Below are 22,573 nucleotides of genomic sequence, written 5' to 3'. Positions count from 1 at the left end.
TTTTTTTGAAAAATTACAAAAACATTGTTGTTTTACAAAAAGTTCTCAATGAAATTATATATTGTTCACACATGCCAAGGGTATACACGCATACCCCACTTTAAAGTATACAATGGGGTTTATTTACTAAAGCTGAAAAGTGCAAAATGAGGCTCATTTCTGCATAGGCATTACATCCCAAAATACATTCTGCTACTTCTCCTGAGTATCACACATGTGGTATCCCTATACTCAGGAGATGCAGCAAAATGTATCTTGGGGTGCAATTCCACGTATACCCATGCCATGTTCCAACCTTCTTTGAGTCTACTTTCCAAAAAGGGGTAATTTGGGGGGTTTGTGCTATCTTGGCATTTCATGGCCTCTGAAACTGTGATAGGTAGTGAGGAAGTGAAATAAGCAATTTACTCCCTTTTGAAATCCTGAAGGTAGTGATTGGTTTTCGGGGTCCTGTACGTAGCAAGACTGCCAAAAAGTCTAACACATAAAAAATTGTGACTGAAAGTCACAGAAATTACCTGTTGTTACTATAGAACACCTCCACCCGATGTTCCTATAGAACATTTTTTTTCACATTGTACCTTGCACTTTGGACCCTGAAGAGTGTCCATCTGTGTTTTATCAGCACTATTTTTTTGCACTTTTATATATGGACTTATTAATTTATTTATTTATGTGTCATATATTCATTTATTCATATATTCATTTATTGAGTTTTTTTTAATTTATGTGTCATATATTTATTTACAACATATTTATTTAGGGCTTTTTGCATTTTGCACATTTTGTACTTTTGGCATTTTCTGCACTGTAGCATTGCACTACATGTTGCATGGTTTGCACTGTATATTGTTTACATACTGCATATGAAGTGGTAAAGTTATTTTATGAACATGTTTTTATTTTACTAAGGAGCGCAACACCAATCACTTTTCTATTTACATATCACGGGGAGTGTTTGACCCCTACGGTGTTTGCAGCAACCTTGGCTGTACTCTTTTTTTGTGCTAGCGCAGGAGTATTTATTTTTTATTAGTCTATTATGGACCCTCCCCATGCCAATTTCTTTTAAAAAAATGTCCCCCCCCCAAAATGCATACCAGACCCTTATCTGAGCAGGCAGGTCAGGAAAGGGAGGGAATGAGCAAGCTCCCCCCCTCCTGAACCATACCACGTCACATGCCCTCAACATAGGGGGTGGGTGCTTTGGGGAAGGGGGGCTCTGCGCCCGCTCACCCCAAAGCACCTTGCCCCCATGTTGATTGGGAGACAAGGGCCTCTTCCTGACAACCCTGGCTTATCAGAATCTGGGGGCCCCCTTTAATAAGATTTTGGGCCTTCCCTATATGAATGGGTATCGGGTACACACTACCCTTACCCATTCACCAAAAAGGCAGTGAAATGTCAACAATTCCATTATTAATAGCGCTGTCTTTTCCCGGTGCCATCCTCTCCCCCCGCAGTCTCCTCCTGCCGTCTCTCTTGGTGCCTTCCCTGCTGCCACCGTCTGCTCCTCCCGTCTCTCCTCCTGCTGCCATCTTCTTCCTCGCTGCCGGTTATACACTAAATTGGGGATCGGCGGGCATATCGGACAAGGGAGCAGGCTGCAGTGAAATTCTGGCACCGTCTTCTGTGTCCTCTTCTCTTCTGAGATCACGGCAGCTTCTGCCGTGCATCTCCTTCCCTCCTCCTAGGCATCTAATAGGATCACCTGACCTTTCAGCCAATCCAGAAATTGGCATTAGACCTGCACTTCCTGATTGGTCCAGAGGCGATTCAGTGTTAGAAAAGTGAATATTCATTTGTTTTTCTAGCACACTTGGGTGGGCTCAGAGCGCAATGCTCTGCGCTCTGAGTCCACCCTATTTTGAAGCCTATTAGAGCCTATGGCTTTAATCAGGTGCTTAAAAGAAACATGCCTGCTGCTGTAATTCATATGCCCGGTGTCCTGAGAGGAGCCAGATGCATGAATAGGGGATGGCTTCAGCGGCTGTGGATAGATGATTCATGCTATGCATGAATCTATCCATTAACCATATAGAGGGGGTGTGATAGAGGGGGCAGAGCATGTGCGTCCTTAATGGACGAGCTGCCCCTGCATTTGAATGAGTCTAATATAGCCATAATTTATTTATTTGCAAAGGACATTTAGAAGACATTTAAAAGAGATGGGATTTTCCCTTAGATAGTGAGTGGTGAAAATTCGCTTTGCAAAAACAGCCAATCATGTGCAAGAAAAAAAAAAAAAAACAATATCTGCATGTGATGATGGAAGTCAGCAGAGCTTTACCTCATTCATTAAGCTAAGAGAAAATCCCTTGAAAAGTGAGCAGCTTACTTGACTGAACCCTCTTGCATCCAATACCCCGCAATGATTCCAAAAGGACATATTATATAAGCTGATACACTGAAATTTGATGTTTACAGACTAACTAGTTACCGTACATAAAGACACTAGTCCATCCAGTTCAACCTGTGTGAGTGTGTGTTCATGTCAATAATAATTTCCCATATCCCTGTATATTGTGTTCACCAAGATGCACGTCCAAGAGTCTTTTAAAACTATCAACAATTCCCACAGACACCACCAATTGCGCAAGGAAGTTCCACATCCTTGCTGCCCTGACAGTGAAAACTCCCTACACAGCTTAAGCTTAAACGGCTTCTCCTCCAATCTCATTGAGTGGTCCCATGTCTTTCTACACTGCCTGAGACTGAATAGATTTCTTCCTACGCTGGGATCACAATTAAGGTATTTGTATATGTATCTTATCTTCTCTCAAGCATCTCTTCTCCAGGCAGATACAGTCTATCAAGGGTATTGTACAAATAAATTCCTGTAAAGAAAGTGTAAAGAATATATATATATATATATATATATATATATATATATATATATATATAATGGAAAAAATAGATTTAAAAAATATAGAAATATAAATTTGAATTAATATCTCTATTCAATTGTTTGCATTTCTGAACAACACATCTCCAGGTGAGAACCAAGAGTCCCATTTTTTATTATAAATTGAAAGATGTTTTCCATCTGGTTAATGGAACTAATTCTTGTTTTTTTAATTGATTTATCTGAATTGAGGGAGATTTCCTGTGATAGGCTATGAGCCAATGAATTGCTAAACATATGGTGTGAACGTCTGTTTGCTAATCTTTTTATAAAAAGTTTAAATATATCTCTTGTCCTTGAGGAATCTTGGACAAACTTGCCACCTATCACCTGTAAATGTTCTCACTGGTTGTTGACTTCTCCCTGCTATAAAAGAGGAGACATCTAAGGCTTGGTTGTACAGTAGATTGTCCCTGCATCTGCCTTACAATGCTCAGGCTTCTGGTACTTGCTGCCCTCGTCCTCTGCGGTAAGTGATATTTCCTATACATTGATACTTTATTGAAGTATAGGGGAAAAAATTAAATAAACCCAGGTATATTTTAAAGAAGAAAGTCCTGAATAATTGAAGCAAATATTAACTATTTATTTTGAGAAGTTTCTCAACTCCTTTAGTAAATCAACCCAAAAGTATAGTATACCCACATTGGTCTATCGTTTATTTTTAGATTTAAAGTTTAATATGCAAAGCCATTTTTTTAAATGTAGTAGGTAAGAGTTTGAACCATTTTTTTGGGGGGGAGGGGGGGGGGGGGGAGACCACTATCTCTATTTGTCCAGTGAATCAGTGTCGCCAGGGCTCAAAGTGGGGAAAAATCCAAAATGTGGTGGGAGATACACTGATACTGGAATGTTAACTAGAAGCACTCCTAATGATGTTTTTTTCCATTACAATTTAAATGGTAATTTTTCTACGGTGAATAACAATAATATTGCTGAATAACTGTGATCAGGCTTTTTAGGCATCAATTTCACTTTTGCAATTCAGTTTTCTTGTTTTTTTATATAATAGTATTTTGACATAACGTATTCACATAAACACTTTGTCTTTTTAAATTTTGCTTAAAGGATATTGTCATGATGAAAACGTCCGCTATTTTGAGGACAATGATAATAGCCGTGTGGTAGGAGGCACCAATGCAGCCAAGAATGCCTGGCCATGGCAGGTTAGTTACACACAAGCACAAGGTCAGGTCATTGATTTGACCTTTGAAGCACAATTGTTCATAAATGATAAGTATTCATTGTAAAATATTTTTTTTTTATGTTTTTGATATTGATGATTTCATGGAGGTGAAGCATTTCCAAAATAATTTACTAATTCTATGACTTGTGTTTGCCTACTTTAACAGAATTAGTCAAATTAAAAGGAAAGTTAAAGAACTGTGTCTAACCCAAATGAAATGATATTCAGGATAAAGTTTGAATATTAGTTGCATATGGCTGCAATCAGAAAAAAACACACAAATCACTTCTAAATAGAGCTCTGTATGGCCCCTTGCATTCACTTTATGCAGGGTCTGCACAGTTCTGTTGGGTGGGACAGTAGACTCTTTTCACATAGTTCTGGCCTGTGATTCCTGCCTTTTCAGGCTGGATTCACACCTATGCATTTCTAGTGCTTTTTGCATTTTGCAGATTTGCACTACAGTCCATTCACCATGGTTTCCTATGGAACATGTTCTGTAGTGCAAATCTGCAAAATGCAAAAAGCACTAAAAATGCATAGGTGTGAATCCAGCCTCAGGCCTGGTTCAAACCTATGCATTTTTTAGTGTGTTTTCAGTTTTGTAGAAACAAAATACAGTCCATTTAACATGGTTTCCTATGGATGTAGTTCACATCTGTGCATTTTGTGGAAAGGGCCAGGGACTTTTTTCTGGTTTTTGGTTCCATAGACTTCAATGGATCAAAAACATGTACTGAAAAATGCAAAATGCACCTGGAATCTGCAAACTGCAAGTGAAAACACACTCAAAAAATGCATAGGTGTGAAACAAGCTGTAAGGCCAGTCAAAATATAAAGTGGGTTTAGCAAATGTACTTAACTATGTTGATGTAGCTACTGGTAAAGCCATGTGCAGAAGATGAATGTTAAGATTAAAAATATACTATAAAATATAAAAATATATATATACAGCCGGGACAGTACTAGACTGGTGATAAGAATCAGGTAAGTGTTTAGGGATGGGGGTGGGTTGGACAAGTACAGGCATACCCCACTTTTAAGTACGCAATAGTGTTTATTTACTAAAGCTGGAAAGTGCACAATCTGGCTCACTTCTGCCTAGAAACCAATGAGCTTCTAACCCCAGCTTGTTCAATTAAGCTTTGGTAATAAAACCTGGAAGCTCATTGGTTTCTATGCAGAAGTGAGCCTGATTTTGCACTTTCCAGCTTTGGTAAATCTCTATTGTGTACTTCAAAGTGGGGTATGCCTGTAATGCAGATAATGCATTAAGATAAAAAGAACTGAGTTTAAAACCATGCTGAAAAACTAGTAAGCAAGACTACCAAAAATTCTGCCTGACTGGTGTGCATGTTTAGTAACCGCTTTAATAATGACACACAGTGTAACAGTCAGACTATTATATGAATTCACAATTGACAGCTAGCATGTACACAAATTGCATCTATAAACCTGAAGCAATAAAAATATGTAAAAATATTATACCTATTTATATTGTCACCAGATAGAATCAGGTTAGAAAAGTAAAGATTATATCAGCTTACTTTCTCTGGCAACATCCTCCATTGTTTTATCTTTCAGAAAAGTAACATTTCTGCTCTTTAATTCCTTCAGGTATCCCTGCAGTATCTCTCTGGCAGCAGCTGGTACCACACCTGCGGAGGTTCCCTGATCCGTGCTAACCGTGTCTTGACTGCTGCTCACTGCGTAGACAGGTATTATTATACAAATGTAATCTATATATATATATATATATATATATACACATATATATACACACACCCACATATACACAGTATCTCGCAAAAGTGAGTACACCCCTCACATTTTTATAAAAATGTTATCTTTTCATGTGACAACACTGAAAAAATGACACTTTGCTACAATGTAAATTAGTGAGTGTACAGCTTGTATAAAAGTGTAAATTTACTGTCCCCTCAAAATAACTCAGCACACAGCCATTAATCTCTAAATCGCTGGCAACAAAAGTGAGTACACCCCTAAGAGAAAATGTCCAAATTGGGTCCAAAGTGTCTATAACCCTCTTGGGCATGGAGTTCACCAGAGCTTCACAGGTTGCCACTGGAGTTCTCTTCCATGCCTCCATGACAACATCACGAGGCTGGTGGATGTTAGAGACGTTGCACTCCTCCACCTTCCATTTGAGGATGCCCCACAGATGCTCAATAGGGTTTAGGACTGGAGACATGCTTGGCCAGTCCATCACCTTTACCCTCAGCTTCTTTAACAAGGCAGTGGTTGTTGTCTTGGAGGTTTATTTGGGGTCGTTATCCTGTTGGAATACTGCCCTGCGGCCCAGTCTCTGAAGGGAGGTGATCATGTTCTACTTCAGTATGTCACAGTACATGTTGGCATTCATGGTTTCCTCAATGAACTGTAGCTCCCCAGTGCCAGCAGCACTCATGCAGCGCCAGACCATGACACTTCCACCACTATGTTTGACTGTAGGCAAGACACACTTGTCTTTGTACTCCTCACCTGGTTGCCGCCACACATACTTGACACCATCTGAACCAAATAAGTTTATCTTGGTCTCATCAGACCACAGGACATGGTTCCAGTAGTCCATGACCTTAGTCTGCTTGTCTTCAGCAAATTGTTTGTGGGCATATTCTTTAGAAGAAGCTTCCTTCTGGGATGATATCCATGCAGACCAATTTTAGGCAGTGTGTGGTGTATACTCTGAGCACTGACAGGCTGACCCACCCACCCCTTCAACCTCTGCAGCAATTCTGGCAGCACTCATGCATCTATTTACCAAATACAACCTCTGGATATGATGCTGAGCACGTGCACTCAACTTCTTTGGTCGACCATGGCGAGGACTGTTCTGAGTGGAATCTGTCCTGTCTAACTGCTGTATGGTCTTGGACACCATGCTTGCAGCGCAGTTTCAGGGTCTTGGCAATCTTTTCAAAGCCTAGTCCATCTTTATGTAGAGCAACAATTCTTTTTTTTTTTTTTTTTTTTTTTTTTTTTTTAAGATCCTCAGAGAGTTCTTTGCCATGAGGTGCCATGTTGAACTTCCAGTGACCAGTATGAGAGAGTGAGAGCGATAACACCAAATTTAACACACCTGCTCCCCATTCACACCTAAGACCTTGTAACACATGACAGTGGGAAAATGGCTAATTGAGCCCAATTTGGACATTTTCACTTAGGGGTGTAGTCATTTTTGTTGCCAGCGGTTTAGACATTAATGGCTGTGTGTTTAGTTATTTTAAGAGGACAGAAAATTTACACTGTTATACAAGCTGTCCACTCACTACTTTACATTGTAGCAAAGTGTCATTTCTTCAGTGTTGTCACATGAAAAGGTATAATATATATATATATTGCACCCCCATTATAATGCTTGTACCCCCTGAACCTATATATATATATATATAATATAATATAATAAGTAATATTTGTAAGCCCCTGTAATAATCTCTGCAGCCATCCCTGTTCTCCTATTATCATGATATATATACGTATAGCAATATATGTGGCCCCTCTCTAGTAATAAATCCAAGTGTATAGGGCACCTCTACTGTGATGTATATGAACCCCTGTAGTTCTCACCAACTTAGTGACAGTCCTGTGCAGTGACACCCTGCCAACTGCTCTCCATACAAGCCGAGTGGCAGGCCCTGGTCCTGCCCCTCCTCTGTCCATACAGCCAGAGTGACAGTGGCCCTGTCCCTCCTCTCCTTGTACAAGGTGTGTGACAGTTGCTGTCCCCACCCCCATGCTCCCATTAGCTTTCCCCCCAGGATCAGGGAGAGAAAAGTGGACAGGCTAGAGATAGGGTGGAGAACAGAGGGATCAGTGGGAAGGTATTTGTGTGCCTGGCCTGCTGCGGCTTCCCCCCAGAGGCCTATGATCAGACCTCTTCAGCCACTCCTCTACACTGTTACCCTACAGATTGAGCCTACTGAGCCCCGATGTTGGAGTGCTGTCCCTGGTCACTAGCCTGACCTTAAAGCATACAGGGTAATTAATGTGTGCCCATGCACACCTGGCACACCCTCTGCGCTCACCTATGGTTGTATTAAAGATTTATTTTAGATGTATTTTAGATTACCAAAGAGCAGATGTTCTTAACATATACATGTCTATCTTCCCAATTAAAAAAAAAGAAAAAATTGTACTGGAAACCTAGATAATACCTCCAATGCACACACAACTGCGCTGAATGCACTCTCAGGTGCTTTTATAAACTTACCCATCTCTGGTGTGTTCTTTTGCCGGGCCAATAATTAAAAAAAATCCTGGAGGGTCAGCCTTGGGGACCAAAGAAAAAAAAAATAGGCAGCGCACTGCAGGCTTCCACAGCAAATTATGCACATGGCAAATTTGCGCTAACAATTGGAGGGGCACAAAACTTCAGTGGATATCACACAGAGCACAGGGGTTAGCGGTCAAGATTGTGTATTTCAAAGACTGCAAGAGACAAGAGGGCCTGTGTAACATATAGAGTTCAGGGGTCTAAAGTACATAATGCCCAAAGTACAGGGGTCAGATGAAGGAGCAGTGGGGGAGCACTGGCAAGGTATATACCAGTGGGAGGGGTGCCCCTTTATACAGACACTGTGGGGTTGATCTACTAAAGGAAAATAGTCTGTGTACTTTGCAAAGTGAAATTGCACTCTGCAAGTGCAGTTGCTCCAGAGCTTAGTAAATGAGCAAAAGCTCTGCTGACTTCCATTCATCCAATTATGTGCAAGCAAAAAATGCTGGTTTTTTTTCATTGTCCATGCACGTGATTGGATACTCTTTGCAAGTTGAATCTTTACCTCACTTACCAAGCTCTGAAGCAACTACGTTTGCAGGGTGCAATTGCACTTTGCAAAGTGTATAGTCTATTTGCCTTTAGTAAATCAAGCCCTGTAACTTTGAGCTGAATAGGGCAAGGTAACAGTGTCTTTTTAGGTGTTGCCAAGCCTGCATACGTATCGCTTACCATACAACTTCTGTCTGGGGTAACTGCACTGGCAATCCATAGCTTCATCATCAATATAATCTTCCTGTGCTCTTTCTGCTCTAAGGCTTGATTCACACCTATGCATTTTTAGTGCTTTTTGCATTTTGCAATTTGTACTACAGAACGTGTTCCATAGGAAACCATGTTAAATGGACTGTTGTTCAAATCTGCAAAAAGCACTAAAACTGCATAGGTGTGAATCCAGCCTAACAAGGGATAGTCGTGAGACATACAAATCAGAGAGTGCAATAGATGTATGATATTCCTACAAGTACTAACTTTTATTTCCCTCTGAAATGTAGTATATACCTAATAGTAGAAACATCTCTTATTTTCTTTATTCTTTCTAATTTTCCCTAGAGTTGTCTCCTACCGTGTTGCCCTGGGAGAGCACAACCTTAACACTAATGAAGGTACTGAACAGTACATCTCTGTATCTTCAATTAGAAAGCACGCCAGCTGGAACACCAACAACGTCGCTGCTGGGTAAAAAACTAAAACATGGTGATAGATCTGTTATTGTTTACTCACAAGCATATAAATGCCCTTTTACATAAAAGTGGATAAGGTGGCATTAAGTACAATGTGAACATTAAAAAACAGTAACTGTTCTGCTGAAGAAGTACATGTTAGAGCAGACTCTATGTGATATTAATCCAATAAATATAGATGCACTCAATAGAAACATTTAAGTGGTAATATAACCCAATATACCTTACACATATTCCAATTTAGCCACAACTATTACAAGTTTCAGAACTTTTAAGGTGCAGGACCTCATAAAAAAAAGAAATGTCTTTGCAACTTAGTCATGTGAAAAAAATATTATAGACTTAGGGCCGGTTCACACTGCGGCGCGAGGCGAGGCGACACGGCTCGCCTCGCCTCGCTCCCGCAAGTCGTCCCCATTGAGTACAATGGAACCGTTCTGAGAGGAGCGACTCGAGTCGCTCCGACTCAGAAAAAAGGTTCCTGTACTACTTCGGGGCGACTTCGGGGGCGACTTGCATTGACTTCTATGCAGAAGTCCTCTGCAAGTCGCCGCTGACCCCCCCTGCAAGTCGCGGCGAGGAAGTCGGAGACGCCTCGCCGCGGCTCGCAGTGTGAACCGGCCCTTACTGTATGTTCTCTGGGATATCATAATGAATAGTTTCTGTTTTCTAACAATTACAAACCTGGTAAACTTCTCTGTGACCTCCAATTTTCTGCAAGTAAATCGGACTACAGGCATACCCCACTTGTAAGTACGCAGTGGGGTTTATTTACTAAAGCTGTGTACTTAAAAGTGGGATATGCCTGTACTAGTGTTATATAAGCCATGCACAGCTCAATTTTCTCTTCAACCTGTGGGGAAAATCAGTTGATTCCCCCATACATGCTAAACAGAAAACATGGAGGAATTTCCACTGACGCAAACTGTTTTAAGCAGGTATGACACCTGCAGTTGTCTGATTACCTGAATCTGATTGGATACAGTCACTGCTCAGCCAATAGTGTTCACTTGGCTCAGTTGATTTTTAAATCAACATTTGTCCCACCATAGAGTTTTTGCACTGTTGTAATCATATGCAATTGAGCTATTTACTGTAGATATCTGCTTAGCTCTGGAACCTGTATGTTTGTACAAACCTAATAAAGTTTTTCTGACAGAAAAATAAAAAAATAAAAAAATAAAAAAATTTGTCTCACCAGGTGGGGCTTGTAGATCAAATCACTTCAGGCTAAATAAGCCAACATTTGAGTTGGCTATGGTCCGCCTTATTCTACAGAAGAATCTACTGTGCAAATTATGTTTTGTCTGTTTTATGATGTAATAATGTAAAGGATCATGTCAATGTTTGCAACTTTGTATAATTTATAGTTATGATATCGCTGTCCTGTGGCTGGCCTCCAGCGCTACTCTGAACACCTCTGTGAAAGTAGCTGCTCTGCCAAGCAGTGGCTACATCCTGGCAAACAACTACAACTGCGTTGTCACCGGCTGGGGAAGAACCAGCAGTAAGTATTGATTCCACCATAGGGAAGCTAAGTGACATAGTTCTGTTAATATAGTCAGGAGGAGAGGGTTAACAACTGTGGTGTGCAGGCACATTTCAGAAAAGACATAGGGGGTTATTTACAGAAGGCAAATCCACTTTGCACTGCAAGTGCACTTGGAAGTGCAGTCGCTCTAAATCTAAAGGGGTAGATCTGAAATGAGTGGAAGCTCTGCTGATTTTATCATCCAATCATGTGCAAGCTAAAATGCTGTTTTTTACTTTCCTTGCATGCCCCCTCGGATCTACAGCGGCATTACTTCCAAGTGCACTTGCAGTGCAAAGTGGATTTTCCTTTAGTAAATAACCCCCATAGTGTAAAAGTGTTTTTAAGAGAGATATGCTATATAATTGTAGCTTTACTCAGAACATATCCCCTCTGCTGATTGGAAGTAGTTCTACAGGAATATCAAGTAAGCCCCTGGCATGTTCTACAATGTGAGCCTGTTTTACATTTTAAAAAAGTGCATGCATCATTATACATTTGTTGTTAACCTCCCTAGCAGTAATCCCGAGTCTGGCTCAGGCTGGGATTTCAGCACCATAAGCGGTACCCCCGAGCCAGACTCGGGATCACATCGCTGGATACAGGAAGGACACAGGGAGAAGTTACTTACCTTGTCCCCTGGATCCAGCGATGTCCTCCGCGCTGTGTGATCGAGCTGTCCTCCGCTCGATTCACACAGTGCCCGAATGCTGCCAAGCTCCGTTCCCTGCGGCGTTACGGCGCACGGGAGCGGAGATCGGCGCCAAATTCAAAAAAGTACAAACACACAAAACACACACAGTACTGTAATCTTACAGATTACAGTACTGTATAAAAACATTACACACCCCCTTTGACCCTAGTGGTCTGTGCAGTGCCCTGCATGCACTTTTATATTATAAATACTGTTTTTTCTGCCTGGGATTTGGAATCTGGAATAGCAACCAAAAAGTGTCCCTTTATGTCAAAAGTGATTTTAGACCAACTAGAAAACAGTGATAATAAATTAGAATCACTTGCAGAATTGAGCGATAGCGATTTGTGGGGAAATTCATCATCAAACACTAAATCTAATAACAGCGACAATTCTGCAAATGAGCAAATTTCAGTGTTTTTGGATTTGATTACATTATTGAATAATTTTTATTATTATTTTCTATATTATAAACTTTATCATACCCGGGATGTCTGCTAGACTCTGGTTTGAACAGATTTAAGAGAGTTATTCCTAAGAATTACAGGACTACAATATAAAACGCCAAATTTCCGTGCAAAATAATTGTACTGCTTTCAGCACCTAAAACCAGAACTAATCATACCGCCAGGGAGGTTAATGAATGCAAAACCTGGCTATCAGAGATTACAGGCACAACTTTGTAATTGGTGTGAAAGGGGTCTTACCCATTAAGCTAGTGTACTGTATAATCATGCAAGTGCGGTTGCTCCAGAGCTTAGTAAATGAGCAGAAGCTCTGCTGACTTCCATCATCTAATTACGTGCAAGCAAAAATGCTGTTATTTTTTTTTTTTAACCTTGCACATGATTGGATGTTCTTTGCAAAGTGAAGCCTTACCTCATTTACTAAGCTCTGGAGCAACTGCACTTTGCTAGAGAATCAACTAGTTAACAGGAAAATAAATAAAATGAATATATGGTGCTGCACTCCAGATACTAGTGTAGTCAAATAAAATACTATATATATATACCATTCCATTAAATATAATAAATTAAAACAGTAAATAGAATACACAAAGTGAATGTATAAAATCCAATAAATTAAAACTGCATGTGAATTCCACTGTGAAAATTTGCATATGTGAACCGTGAAAAAAGTCCATAAATGAAGTGCAAAAAATATTCAAGCGTCAATATTGCAAAAAAAAAAATTCAAGCATCAATATTGCAATAAAAGTAAAAAATTGTAAACTGTAATAGTTCAAAAGAACAGATGAAGGTCGTCTCCAAAGGAGGCTGTGCTGGTGCATTAAGGTGCTGGTAATCTAGCAGTAGTGACAAAGTGACTTTGCATCTAGAAAAGAAATGTGGCAGAGTGACTGTGGTACATGAGTTTTCAGTGTAGTTACACCTGTGGCCCCTTATGTTGCTGCTGTAAGGTAAACAGAATATGATAAATAGCCAGGGATTATCCAAATGTTGTATCCTAAATGATCTCGAAACAAGCTGCAAGCTTGTGATTAAAACGTCACTTGTCCGATCGTTCCTACGTGTGTCATCACGGACCCTGATGAAGTCACGTGGATAACCTTTGTTTTTAGTTACCAGGAAAATTGCAATATTTTTTGACTCACCTGCATTTATGCATGCAGATTTGAACAATCTGTAGGGAATCTTACAATTAAGAATTCAAAATTGTCCGAATTACTGAATTGCATGATCCCCACAGATTAGACAATATCTGTGAATCACTTGTTCTTCTGGATTACTAATTACTGGACTCAAGTTTTTTCTTTGCATTGTCTGTAATGTAAACCTTTCTTTGTCTGCAGCTGGTGGTTCCTTGGCCACTGTCCTCCAGCAGGTCACTCTGCCCACCATTGCCCACGCCACCTGCTCCCTGAGCTCCTGGTGGGGCAGCACTGTTAAGACCACTATGATCTGTTCTGGTGGTGACGGAGTCAAGTCATCTTGCAACGTAAGTTTTTTGTTTTGTTTTTATAATGTTTTTCTACTATGTTTTTATATAACAGGAAAACAAATCCCCAGTTTAAATATTGTTTTTATGATCATTATCAGAAATAATATTATTTCTACAATTCTTTATCTATAAGGCAGAAATATACAAAATTCCATGACACTTTACAATCTGTGAGATCATAAATAAATGTATTTATACATACAAGGATAGACAAAGAGAGAGCAGCTTGGACCTCAACTTTCAGGGTTTAGCCATCTTCCGTAAGAACAGAAGAACATCATGAGACTTACTGATAAGCTTTCCTACATTTCTTACAATATATGGAATTTTATCAATTTATATTTATATTTATCACAATTATGTTACTACATAATTTCTAAAGTCATAATTACTGAATGTTCTACTCCAACTAAAGTGTACATATATTATCTGAACTTGATTTAAATGGTCCTATAAATACAAGTCATTTTCAGATCTTGAAAAAACATTTAGCCCCCTTTGTACAGTATATTGTCAGCCTACTATATATTGTCAAATAACGAGGATACATAACACCATGCCTTCTTAAAAGTCAATTGCAAGGCAAGTGTCTGTAGTGATTTCAGCAATATTTTTCTTACAATTTCAGGGTGATTCAGGTGGACCCCTGAACTGTTCCATCAATGGTGTGTACCAAGTCCATGGTATTGTCAGCTTTGGATCCTCCCTTGGATGCAACTATTTCCAGAAACCATCCGTGTTCACCAGAGTGTCTGCTTACAACACCTGGATCACCAGCGTAAGTAACTAATATGACCTTCCCAGATGGAATACACAGGCCTTTTACTTTACTTTGCACAGCTCAGCAAAAATTAATTCAAGTGTTATCACATGGAAATAAGCTAATGAACTTGTGGAGTATCCAGTAAAAATTACACTCTTTTGCTTCCATCTGGCTCTGCCTAAGGCTTGGTTCACAACTATGCAGGTGCATTTTGGATGGACTGTAGTGTGTTTCTGCAATACTGAAAACACACACACACACACCAAAAAAAATGCGTAGATGTGACCCAGGCCTAAAGTAAACTAATCTGATCTGTTCTATGATTAAGGCTGGGTCACACAGGTGTTTGTATGCCAATAATTTCAATAAGGGTTACCTTGTAGAAATTCCTCACTAGTTGATTGTTGCATTTAACATAGGAATCACCCTGACCCTGTTATGCATGCAGCTTTGAGTTGAACAAACTGGCATGAAATCACTAAAAAAAGCTGTCACATGCTACTATTTTTCCTGGTTCATTCAGTAATCTGTCACTACTTACAAAATTTGAAAATGAACCATTATAATAATTGTAAAACAGAAAGTTTTGACTAAACTGTCAAGAGAGAGCTCGCACCATCTGTAGGGTATAACTACAGGTAAAAAAAAAAAATATTTTTAGTTTTGGATAGGGTGGAGACGGATTAGAACCCCTGTCAGATGTTATTGCCGTCTGTGCCCCCCATTAGGAGGATTCACCCTCTCTATTTGTTCTGTTTATTATCTTATCACTGAAAGTGAAAGTAAAGGAAATCCCAAATTTTGGATCATCCCAAGAACAGTAATAGAGGGGAAGTCTTCCAATAGGGACAATAGTTCTGGTGACCTGGGGGGAAGGGGGCAATTGATTGCCTTATAGTGGTTGCAAAGGTAATTTTTTAATAAAAAAATAAATAAACATGTTATATATGGCATTGCACAGAGCAACCCTGAACCTCCCCTTCTGGGTTCTCCTGCTGGCGCTTTCTGCTCCTCTTCTTCTCTGAATGCCCTTTCAGCAAGCCACTTGCTATGAGGGCACTTTTGCAAGCTCAATCCTGAGCCGGATTGTGTGTGTCTATAGACACATGCAGCACGGCTTGGCCCTGCCCTCTGCTCCCTCATGGGATTTGCTGTTTCTGGGCCTGTGAGAGAGAGGGAGAGAAAAGACAAGTGATGCTGCAAACGGCCACAGGGCTGGATTGAAGGAGAGGCCAGGTGAGTATTTTAAGGGGGAGCTGGGGAGAGCTGAAGATTTTTTTTATCTTAATGCAGAGAATCTATTAAGGTAAAAAACCAAACAAAAAAATAACACATGCCTTTAGGATCACTTTAATTTGCACGTTCTGTTTTGGCTATGGGACAGGAAGTGAAGGGAAATCTCTTCAATGGGATACAGATGGCAAAATTAAACCTTACAGGGGTTATAACCCTCACTTTGGGTGACAGGGTAGACTGGGGACTTATGATAAAAACGCTGGAAGTCTTGGGCATAGGACCAAGAATGATCCAATGGATTGAAGTACTGTATAACCGCCCTTCTTCCCATGTGAAAGTAAATTGTATATTATCCCACTCTTTTGAGATGGAAAATGGAACCAGGCAGGGTTGTCCCCTATCACCTCTTTTGTTCATGTTAACTTTGGAACCCCTGCTTGCATCAATTCGAAATAATCCTGATATCAAGGGTATTAAGGAGAGGAAGAGCACAATCTGGCAGCTTTTGCAGACGATGTACTGTTTTTCATCTCAAAACTAAGGATCACAATGCCAAACCTATTGAAGACTCTAAGAGTGTATGGAGGAATTTCAAATTTCAAAATCAATCTTAGTAAATCTGAGATTTTAAATATAAACATAAATAATCAGGAAGAAGAGAATCTGCAAACGGAATTCCACTTCCATTGGAAGAAGATTTTAAAATATCTGGGAATTATATTACCCACCTCCTTAAGGAAAATTTATTTAATGAACTATATCCCTTTGCTGGATGAAATTAAGGAGGAGATGTTACCTCTACTACTCCCGCAAACATACTTTAAAACTTTAAAATCCATCATATCGAAGTTTATATGGCAAAATAAAAAAACGAGAATCGCATCGACCGTGCTAGAAAAAGGGAAAAAACAGGGGGGGCTTAGCCGTCTCGGATTTTAGAAAATATTATAAAGCTGTAGTACTTACATGAGTAGTGGAGTGGGTGAAGAAAGATAATGAAAAAAGATGGGTCAAAATAGAAAATGAAATGAGTAGCACACATTTAAGCAGGGTAATCTAGAACCCTCCACAACATAGGGCACTGGGTGGGAACACGCATGGAATAACACATAGTGCATTACAAATATGGAACATGATCCACAAACAATATAAATGGGCACATAATTCACCCTTGACTTTTTTTTTTTTAAAAGAGAATGATTATTTTGCACCTGGGAAAAGCTCAATTGGGGGGAATTGGATAAAAAAGGACAATGCACAGCTGAAAGACATATTGAAGAAAGGCACAATAAGCACTTATCAGGAATTAAGATTGGACACGAAATTGCCTCCAGTTAAGACATTTTGTTGAGAAACTGCCCCACCCAATAAGAGATGGGGAAGATCTCAGGCTTTTGAAGCGGTTATGTATGAGCAAGAAATCAAGGAATAATATAGCTCGGATATATAAAAATATTATCTGCTGGCTGGGATCTGGAGGCCCCGCCATACATCAAAAAATGGGTGTTTAGCAAGGTAGTATGCGACCCCGTAAAAATTAAGTAAATATCAACCGGGGAAATCCTCAGATTGCTGGAGAGGATGTAAGGCAATAGGAACAATGGCCCACTTATGGTGGGACTGCCCCATCATTAAACAATACTGGAAAGAGGTCCTACAATTAACCAAGGAAACTACTAACAATGTAATCCTGGAAGACCCCTGGATATGCTTGTTCCATGGGGTGGAGGGTTCTGTAAAGCATTACAGAGCATCTGTAATCCCCACCTTGATTAATGCAGCAAAAAACCTCATACCCAAAAAATGGCAGCAACCTGAAAGCCCAAAAATACGAGACTGGATAATCAGTATAAATTATATTTATAACTTGGAGAGTTTTGATCCAAGTAGGGAAGAAGTGGATAGGAGAGATCGAAAGGACAAATGGGAAAGCTGGAAAGTGTTTAAAAAGACGTGGAGATGCATAGAAGTAATAATCCAACAATAGTAGGGGGTAAGGAGCGAAATAAGTGAAAAGCAATATAAATTAGATTGATATTTAAGTCTTGGATAGGGTGCGGAGGGTGGGGGGGGGGGGGGGTGGAAATATGGAAAATGTCTTGTAATTTTGAAAGATGTAATTAACTATGTTGTGGATTTTGTAAAAAGATATTTTCTATTTAAAAAAAATGAAATAAAGAATTTAAAAAAATAATAACCTTCACTCTATCCAAAAAAAAGTTTTGCCTTTAGTTACACTTTAGTAGTCCACTGATGGCTATATACTTGAATATATTCAGTATGCTAATTATTGCACTATATTTACAGTAATTCAGTGAATTGACTAACAAACATATAATCTTTTATTTTTTTATTTTTTTTGCTTCTTTTAGAACATCTAATCTAAAGAACCCTTTCTAAAGCATTTTTGAAGAGAAAACAAGCTTGTTGCATTTTATCTATGATGTTTAAATGAGATCAGCTTGATAATAAAGAGTTGAACACCAGCAAATTTTGAGTATATTGTTTTTCTTTCAATATATACATAAAACACATCATTAATACAGCCACACTGTATCTATTTTATTTACATTGTATTAAGCCAGTGTGTATAGGAATATACAGGAGATCCAGCTATAAAACTGCAAGCCCTTGGGCAGAACATATACTGTATAGAACAATATTGCAAACAAAGGGGGTTATTTATGAAAGGCAAATCCACATTGCACTACAAGTGCAAAATGCACTTGAAATTGCACTGAAAGTGCACTTGGAAGTGCAGTCGCTGTAAATCTAAGGGGTAGATCTAAATTTGAGGGGAAGCTCTGCTGATTTTATTATCCAATCATGTGTAAGCTAAAATGCTGTTTTTTATTTTCCTTGCATGCCCTCCTAGGATCTACAGCGACTGCACTTCCAAATGCACTTTGCACTTGTAGTTTGCGCTTCTAGTGCAAAGTGGATTTGCCTTCCTTAAATAACCCCCAAAGTGTTATATATCCAAATATGTGCTCAAACATTTAATTATTCTAATGTAGAAAAGACAGGTATTATGTATTTCCCATCTTTTTTAGTGTTGAACTATTTACATCAGTCCCTGTGTTCCAAGAATGAGTTCACAATCTTTTATTTATGCCTCACTCAAATATTTTATGGCAAAATTGAGAGGAAGCCAATCAACTGATCAGTATGTTTTTGGGATTAAATTTATGCAAACATAGACAGAACATACAAAACGTCATGCAAACTGTGTCTCCAGAGAGAATAAGTTCAGTGCTCGCAACCTTTCCTCATAACTAATATCCTCCAGACCCTTTATTAGCTTTGTTGCCCTTCTTTGTACTCTCCCCATTTCCAGTACATCCTTCCAGAGGACTGGTGCCCAGAACTGGACAGCATACTCCAGGTGCGGCAGGACCAGAGTCTTGTAGAGTGGGAGAATTATTGTTTTATCTCTGGAGTTGATCCCCGTTTTTAATGCATGCCAATATTCTGTTTGCTTTGTTAGCAGCAGCTTGGCATTGCATGCCATTACTGAGCCTATCATCTACTAGAACCCCCAGGTCCTTTTCCATCCTAGATTCCCCCAGTGGTTCTCCCCCCAGTGTATAGATTGCATATTTTTGCCACCCAAATGCATTATTTTAAACTTTTCTACATTGAACCTCATTTTCCATGTAGTTGCCCACCCCATTAATTTGTTCAGATCTTTTTGCAAGGTTTCCACATCCTGTGGAGAAGTTATTGCCCTGCTTAGCTTAATATCATCTGCAAATACAGAGATTGAACTGTTTACCCCATCCTCCAGGTCGTTTATGAACAAATTAAATAGGATTGGTCCCAGCACAGAACCCTGGGGGACCCCACTACCCACCCCTGACCATTCCGAGTACACCCCATTTATCAACACCCTCTGAACTCGACCTTGTATCCAGTTTTCAATCCATGTACTCACGCTATGGTCCATGCCAGCAGACCTTATTTTGTACAGTAAACATTTATGGGGAACTGTGTCAAATGCTTTTGCAAAATCCAGATACACCACGTCTATGGGCCTTCCTTTATCTAGATGGCAGCTCACCTCCTCATAGAAGGTTAATAGATTGGTTTGGCAAGAACGCATGAATCCATGCTGATTACTGCTAATGATACCGTTCTAATTACTAAAATCTTGTATATAGTTCCTTATCATCCCATCCAAGAGTTTACATACTATTGATGTTAGGCTAACTGGTCTGTAATTCCCAGGGATGTATTTTGGGCCCTTTTTAAATATCGGTGCTACATTGGATTTCTCCAATCAACTGGTACCATTCCAGTCAGTAGACTGTCAGTAAAAAATAAGGAACAATGGTCTGGCAATTATTTGATTGAGTTCCCTAAGTACCCTCGGGTGCAAGCCATCTGATTTATTGCTGATTTTCTCTAATACAGGCATCTGCAGGAGTTAGTGGGTGTTGTGTGCCTCCAGCACAGCACAGTATACACCTGTATCTACCCTTTATTGCTGGTGTTCTCTAATACAGGCATCTGCAGCAATTAAAGTGGGTGTTGTGTGCCTCCAGCACAGTATACACCTGTATCTACCCTTTATTGCTGATGTTCTCTAATACAGGCATCTGCAGGAGTTAGTGGTTGTTGTGTGCCTCCAGCACAGTATACACCTGTATCTACCCTTTATTGCTGGTGTTTTCTAATACAGGCATCTGCAGGAGTTACTGGGTGTTGTGTGCCTCCAGCACAATATACACTACCCAATTGCTGGTTTTCCAATCTCCCTGCAGGCCATTACTATGTCTGGAAGGCCAACAAGGAGAGGCAGACAGTCACGAGCCAATAAAAGAGGGCAAGCAGGCTCTGTGTCTAGAGACAACAGTGCTGGTCGTGGACGCGGTGCATCGTCATCAGCATGTGGCCATGGGACACGCTTGTCCCTATTTGTGGCAGCTGGACATGTTGAGCCACATCATGCTGAAGACTTGGTAGAGTGGATGACCAAGCCCTCTTTATCCTCCTCATCCTCTCTCACCCAGGCTCAGGGTACTAGCAAAGCAGTTGCCAAACGCGTCCTCTTCCCTCGTCTCAATGTCATCAGTCACTCCTTCCATAGGCCCACCATGTCCTCCTGAGGAGTCCCCCTAACTGTTTGCGCACAGTGTTGGGTACATGCTCCAGGAGGATGCCCAGCGTTTTGAAAGCTCTGATGATGATACCCAGCTAGAGGAGCGCAGAGAGAGGGGATGCTCAAGAAGGACAGCAATCTGGCAGTCATGTTCCACCAGCTGCAGCATACTGCCAGGTTTGCTCCAGTGATGAAGAGGGAGGGGATGATGAGGTCACTGACTCCACATGGGTGCCTGATAGGAGAGAGGAGGAGGAGGCACATCTCCAACAAGGCAGGATGCCCTCCGGGGGCCAGTTTAGGGGCAGCACACCGACTGAATCATGCCACAGAGCTCCGCCTGTGCAGGGCGCTGCCTCTGCGCGTTATTCCAAAAGTTCTTTGGTGTGGACCTTTTTTGAGATTAGTGCATCAGATCACACCACTGCTATTTGCAACATATGTCTCAAACGTATCTCGCGTGGCCAAAACATCAACCGCTTGGGCACCACATGCTTGACCAGACATATGTTGACCTGCCATGCAGCTCGTTGGCAAGCGTACCTTAAAGACCCACACCAAAGAACAAAGCGGACCTCTCCTTGCTCCTCATCAGCTGGGATCTCCAACCCCACTAGACCTTCAGTCCTCTCTGAAACCTGCACTGAGAGGAATGAAGGTGTAGAATTAGGTGAGTCACAGCCAAGTACTTGCGGGCGCTCTGCTAGCAGTACACCCACGTCCAATTGTAGCAAGCAAATTTCCCTGCCCCAGCTGCTGGACCGTCAAAAGAAGTTCACTCCCAGCCATTAACATGCCCAGCGGTTGAATGCTAGCTTGGCTAAATTGCTAGCACTTCATCTGCTGCCTTTTCAGTTGGTAGACTCGGCCCCCTTCCATGAGTTTGTGCAATATGCGGTTCCTCAGTGGCAGGTCCCCAAACGCCACTTTTTCTCACGGAAGCCGATTCCGGCTCTCTACCGGCATATGGAAGGCAATGTCCTTGACTCGTTGGACAGGGCGGTCAGCGGTAAGGTGCACGCAGGCAAAAAGATGCCATGCCGTGCTTGCGCTAGTTTGTTTGGGGGACAGGAGCCACACTGGGGCAGATATTTTGTCAGCTCTGCAGGGGCAGACTGACAGGTGGTTGACGCCACGCCAGCTTAAGCCAGGAATGGTTGTTGGTGACAATGGCACCAACCTCCTCTCCGCCTTCCAACAGGGACAACTGACCCATGTGCCCTGTGTAGCTCACGTCTTTAACCTGGTGGTGCAGTGATTCTTGGGCAGGTACCCGGGCTTACAGGATGTCCTGAGGCAAGCCAAGTCTGTGTGCATAAACAGGGGCAGAAGAATTGGTCTTTAGGCACTGGTAGTGGTGCCACAACACTGCAACACCTCACAGATACTCTAGTTGAGCGGAAGAACGAGCCCTGCTGCGAAATATCACAGCAAAAAATATAATTATACTCCCCTGTTAAACAGGGGCAAACAAATTGGGCCTTAGGCACTGGTGGTGGTACCCTGAATCAAAAATGTTCTTAGAAGCTATCAACATGAACATTGAGGAGGAATAGGATAGCCACTCAGCATTCCAGGATAGTCACTCAACATAGCCAGTCTTCAAGGGATCTCACATTCATAGAAAAATTAATGGGTTACATCAGCATCAGGTGCTTGGTATCTGGTGATCCAAGACTGATTAATTTTTATGAAGGTGAGCTGAGGGAGGGGA

General features: G+C 40.8%; 1 protein-coding gene across 2 annotated transcripts; it reads left to right on the top strand.

Moving 5' to 3' along the window:
- The first annotated feature begins 3,254 nt into the window (after positions 1-3,254).
- Positions 3,255-18,249, top strand: LOC143983695 (chymotrypsin-like elastase family member 1). 2 transcript variants are annotated; one of them, XM_077483697.1, is made up of 8 exons: positions 3,256-3,374; positions 3,974-4,071; positions 5,709-5,809; positions 9,442-9,567; positions 10,943-11,079; positions 13,611-13,756; positions 14,388-14,537; positions 18,131-18,249. In XM_077483697.1, exons 1-8 carry the CDS (start codon positions 3,335-3,337, stop codon positions 18,137-18,139), a joined length of 807 nt encoding a protein of 268 aa, XP_077339823.1. In that variant the 5' UTR covers positions 3,256-3,334; the 3' UTR covers positions 18,140-18,249. The 2 variants fall into 2 exon arrangements, with proteins under 2 accessions (XP_077339822.1, XP_077339823.1); XM_077483696.1 differs by lacking the exon at positions 18,131-18,249 and having other exon boundaries at positions 3,255-3,374; positions 14,388-14,549.
- Positions 18,250-22,573: the final 4,324 nt, after the last annotated feature.

The sequence above is a fragment of the Lithobates pipiens genome, unplaced genomic scaffold, assembly GCF_037356315.1.
Source record: "Lithobates pipiens isolate NorthernLeopardFrog02 unplaced genomic scaffold, aLitPip1_a1.2 Scaffold_16, whole genome shotgun sequence".
Classification (NCBI taxonomy): Eukaryota; Metazoa; Chordata; class Amphibia; order Anura; family Ranidae; genus Lithobates; species Lithobates pipiens.
The sequence above is the reverse complement of the archived record's forward strand: the minus strand, read 5'-3'. Positions and strand labels throughout refer to the sequence as shown.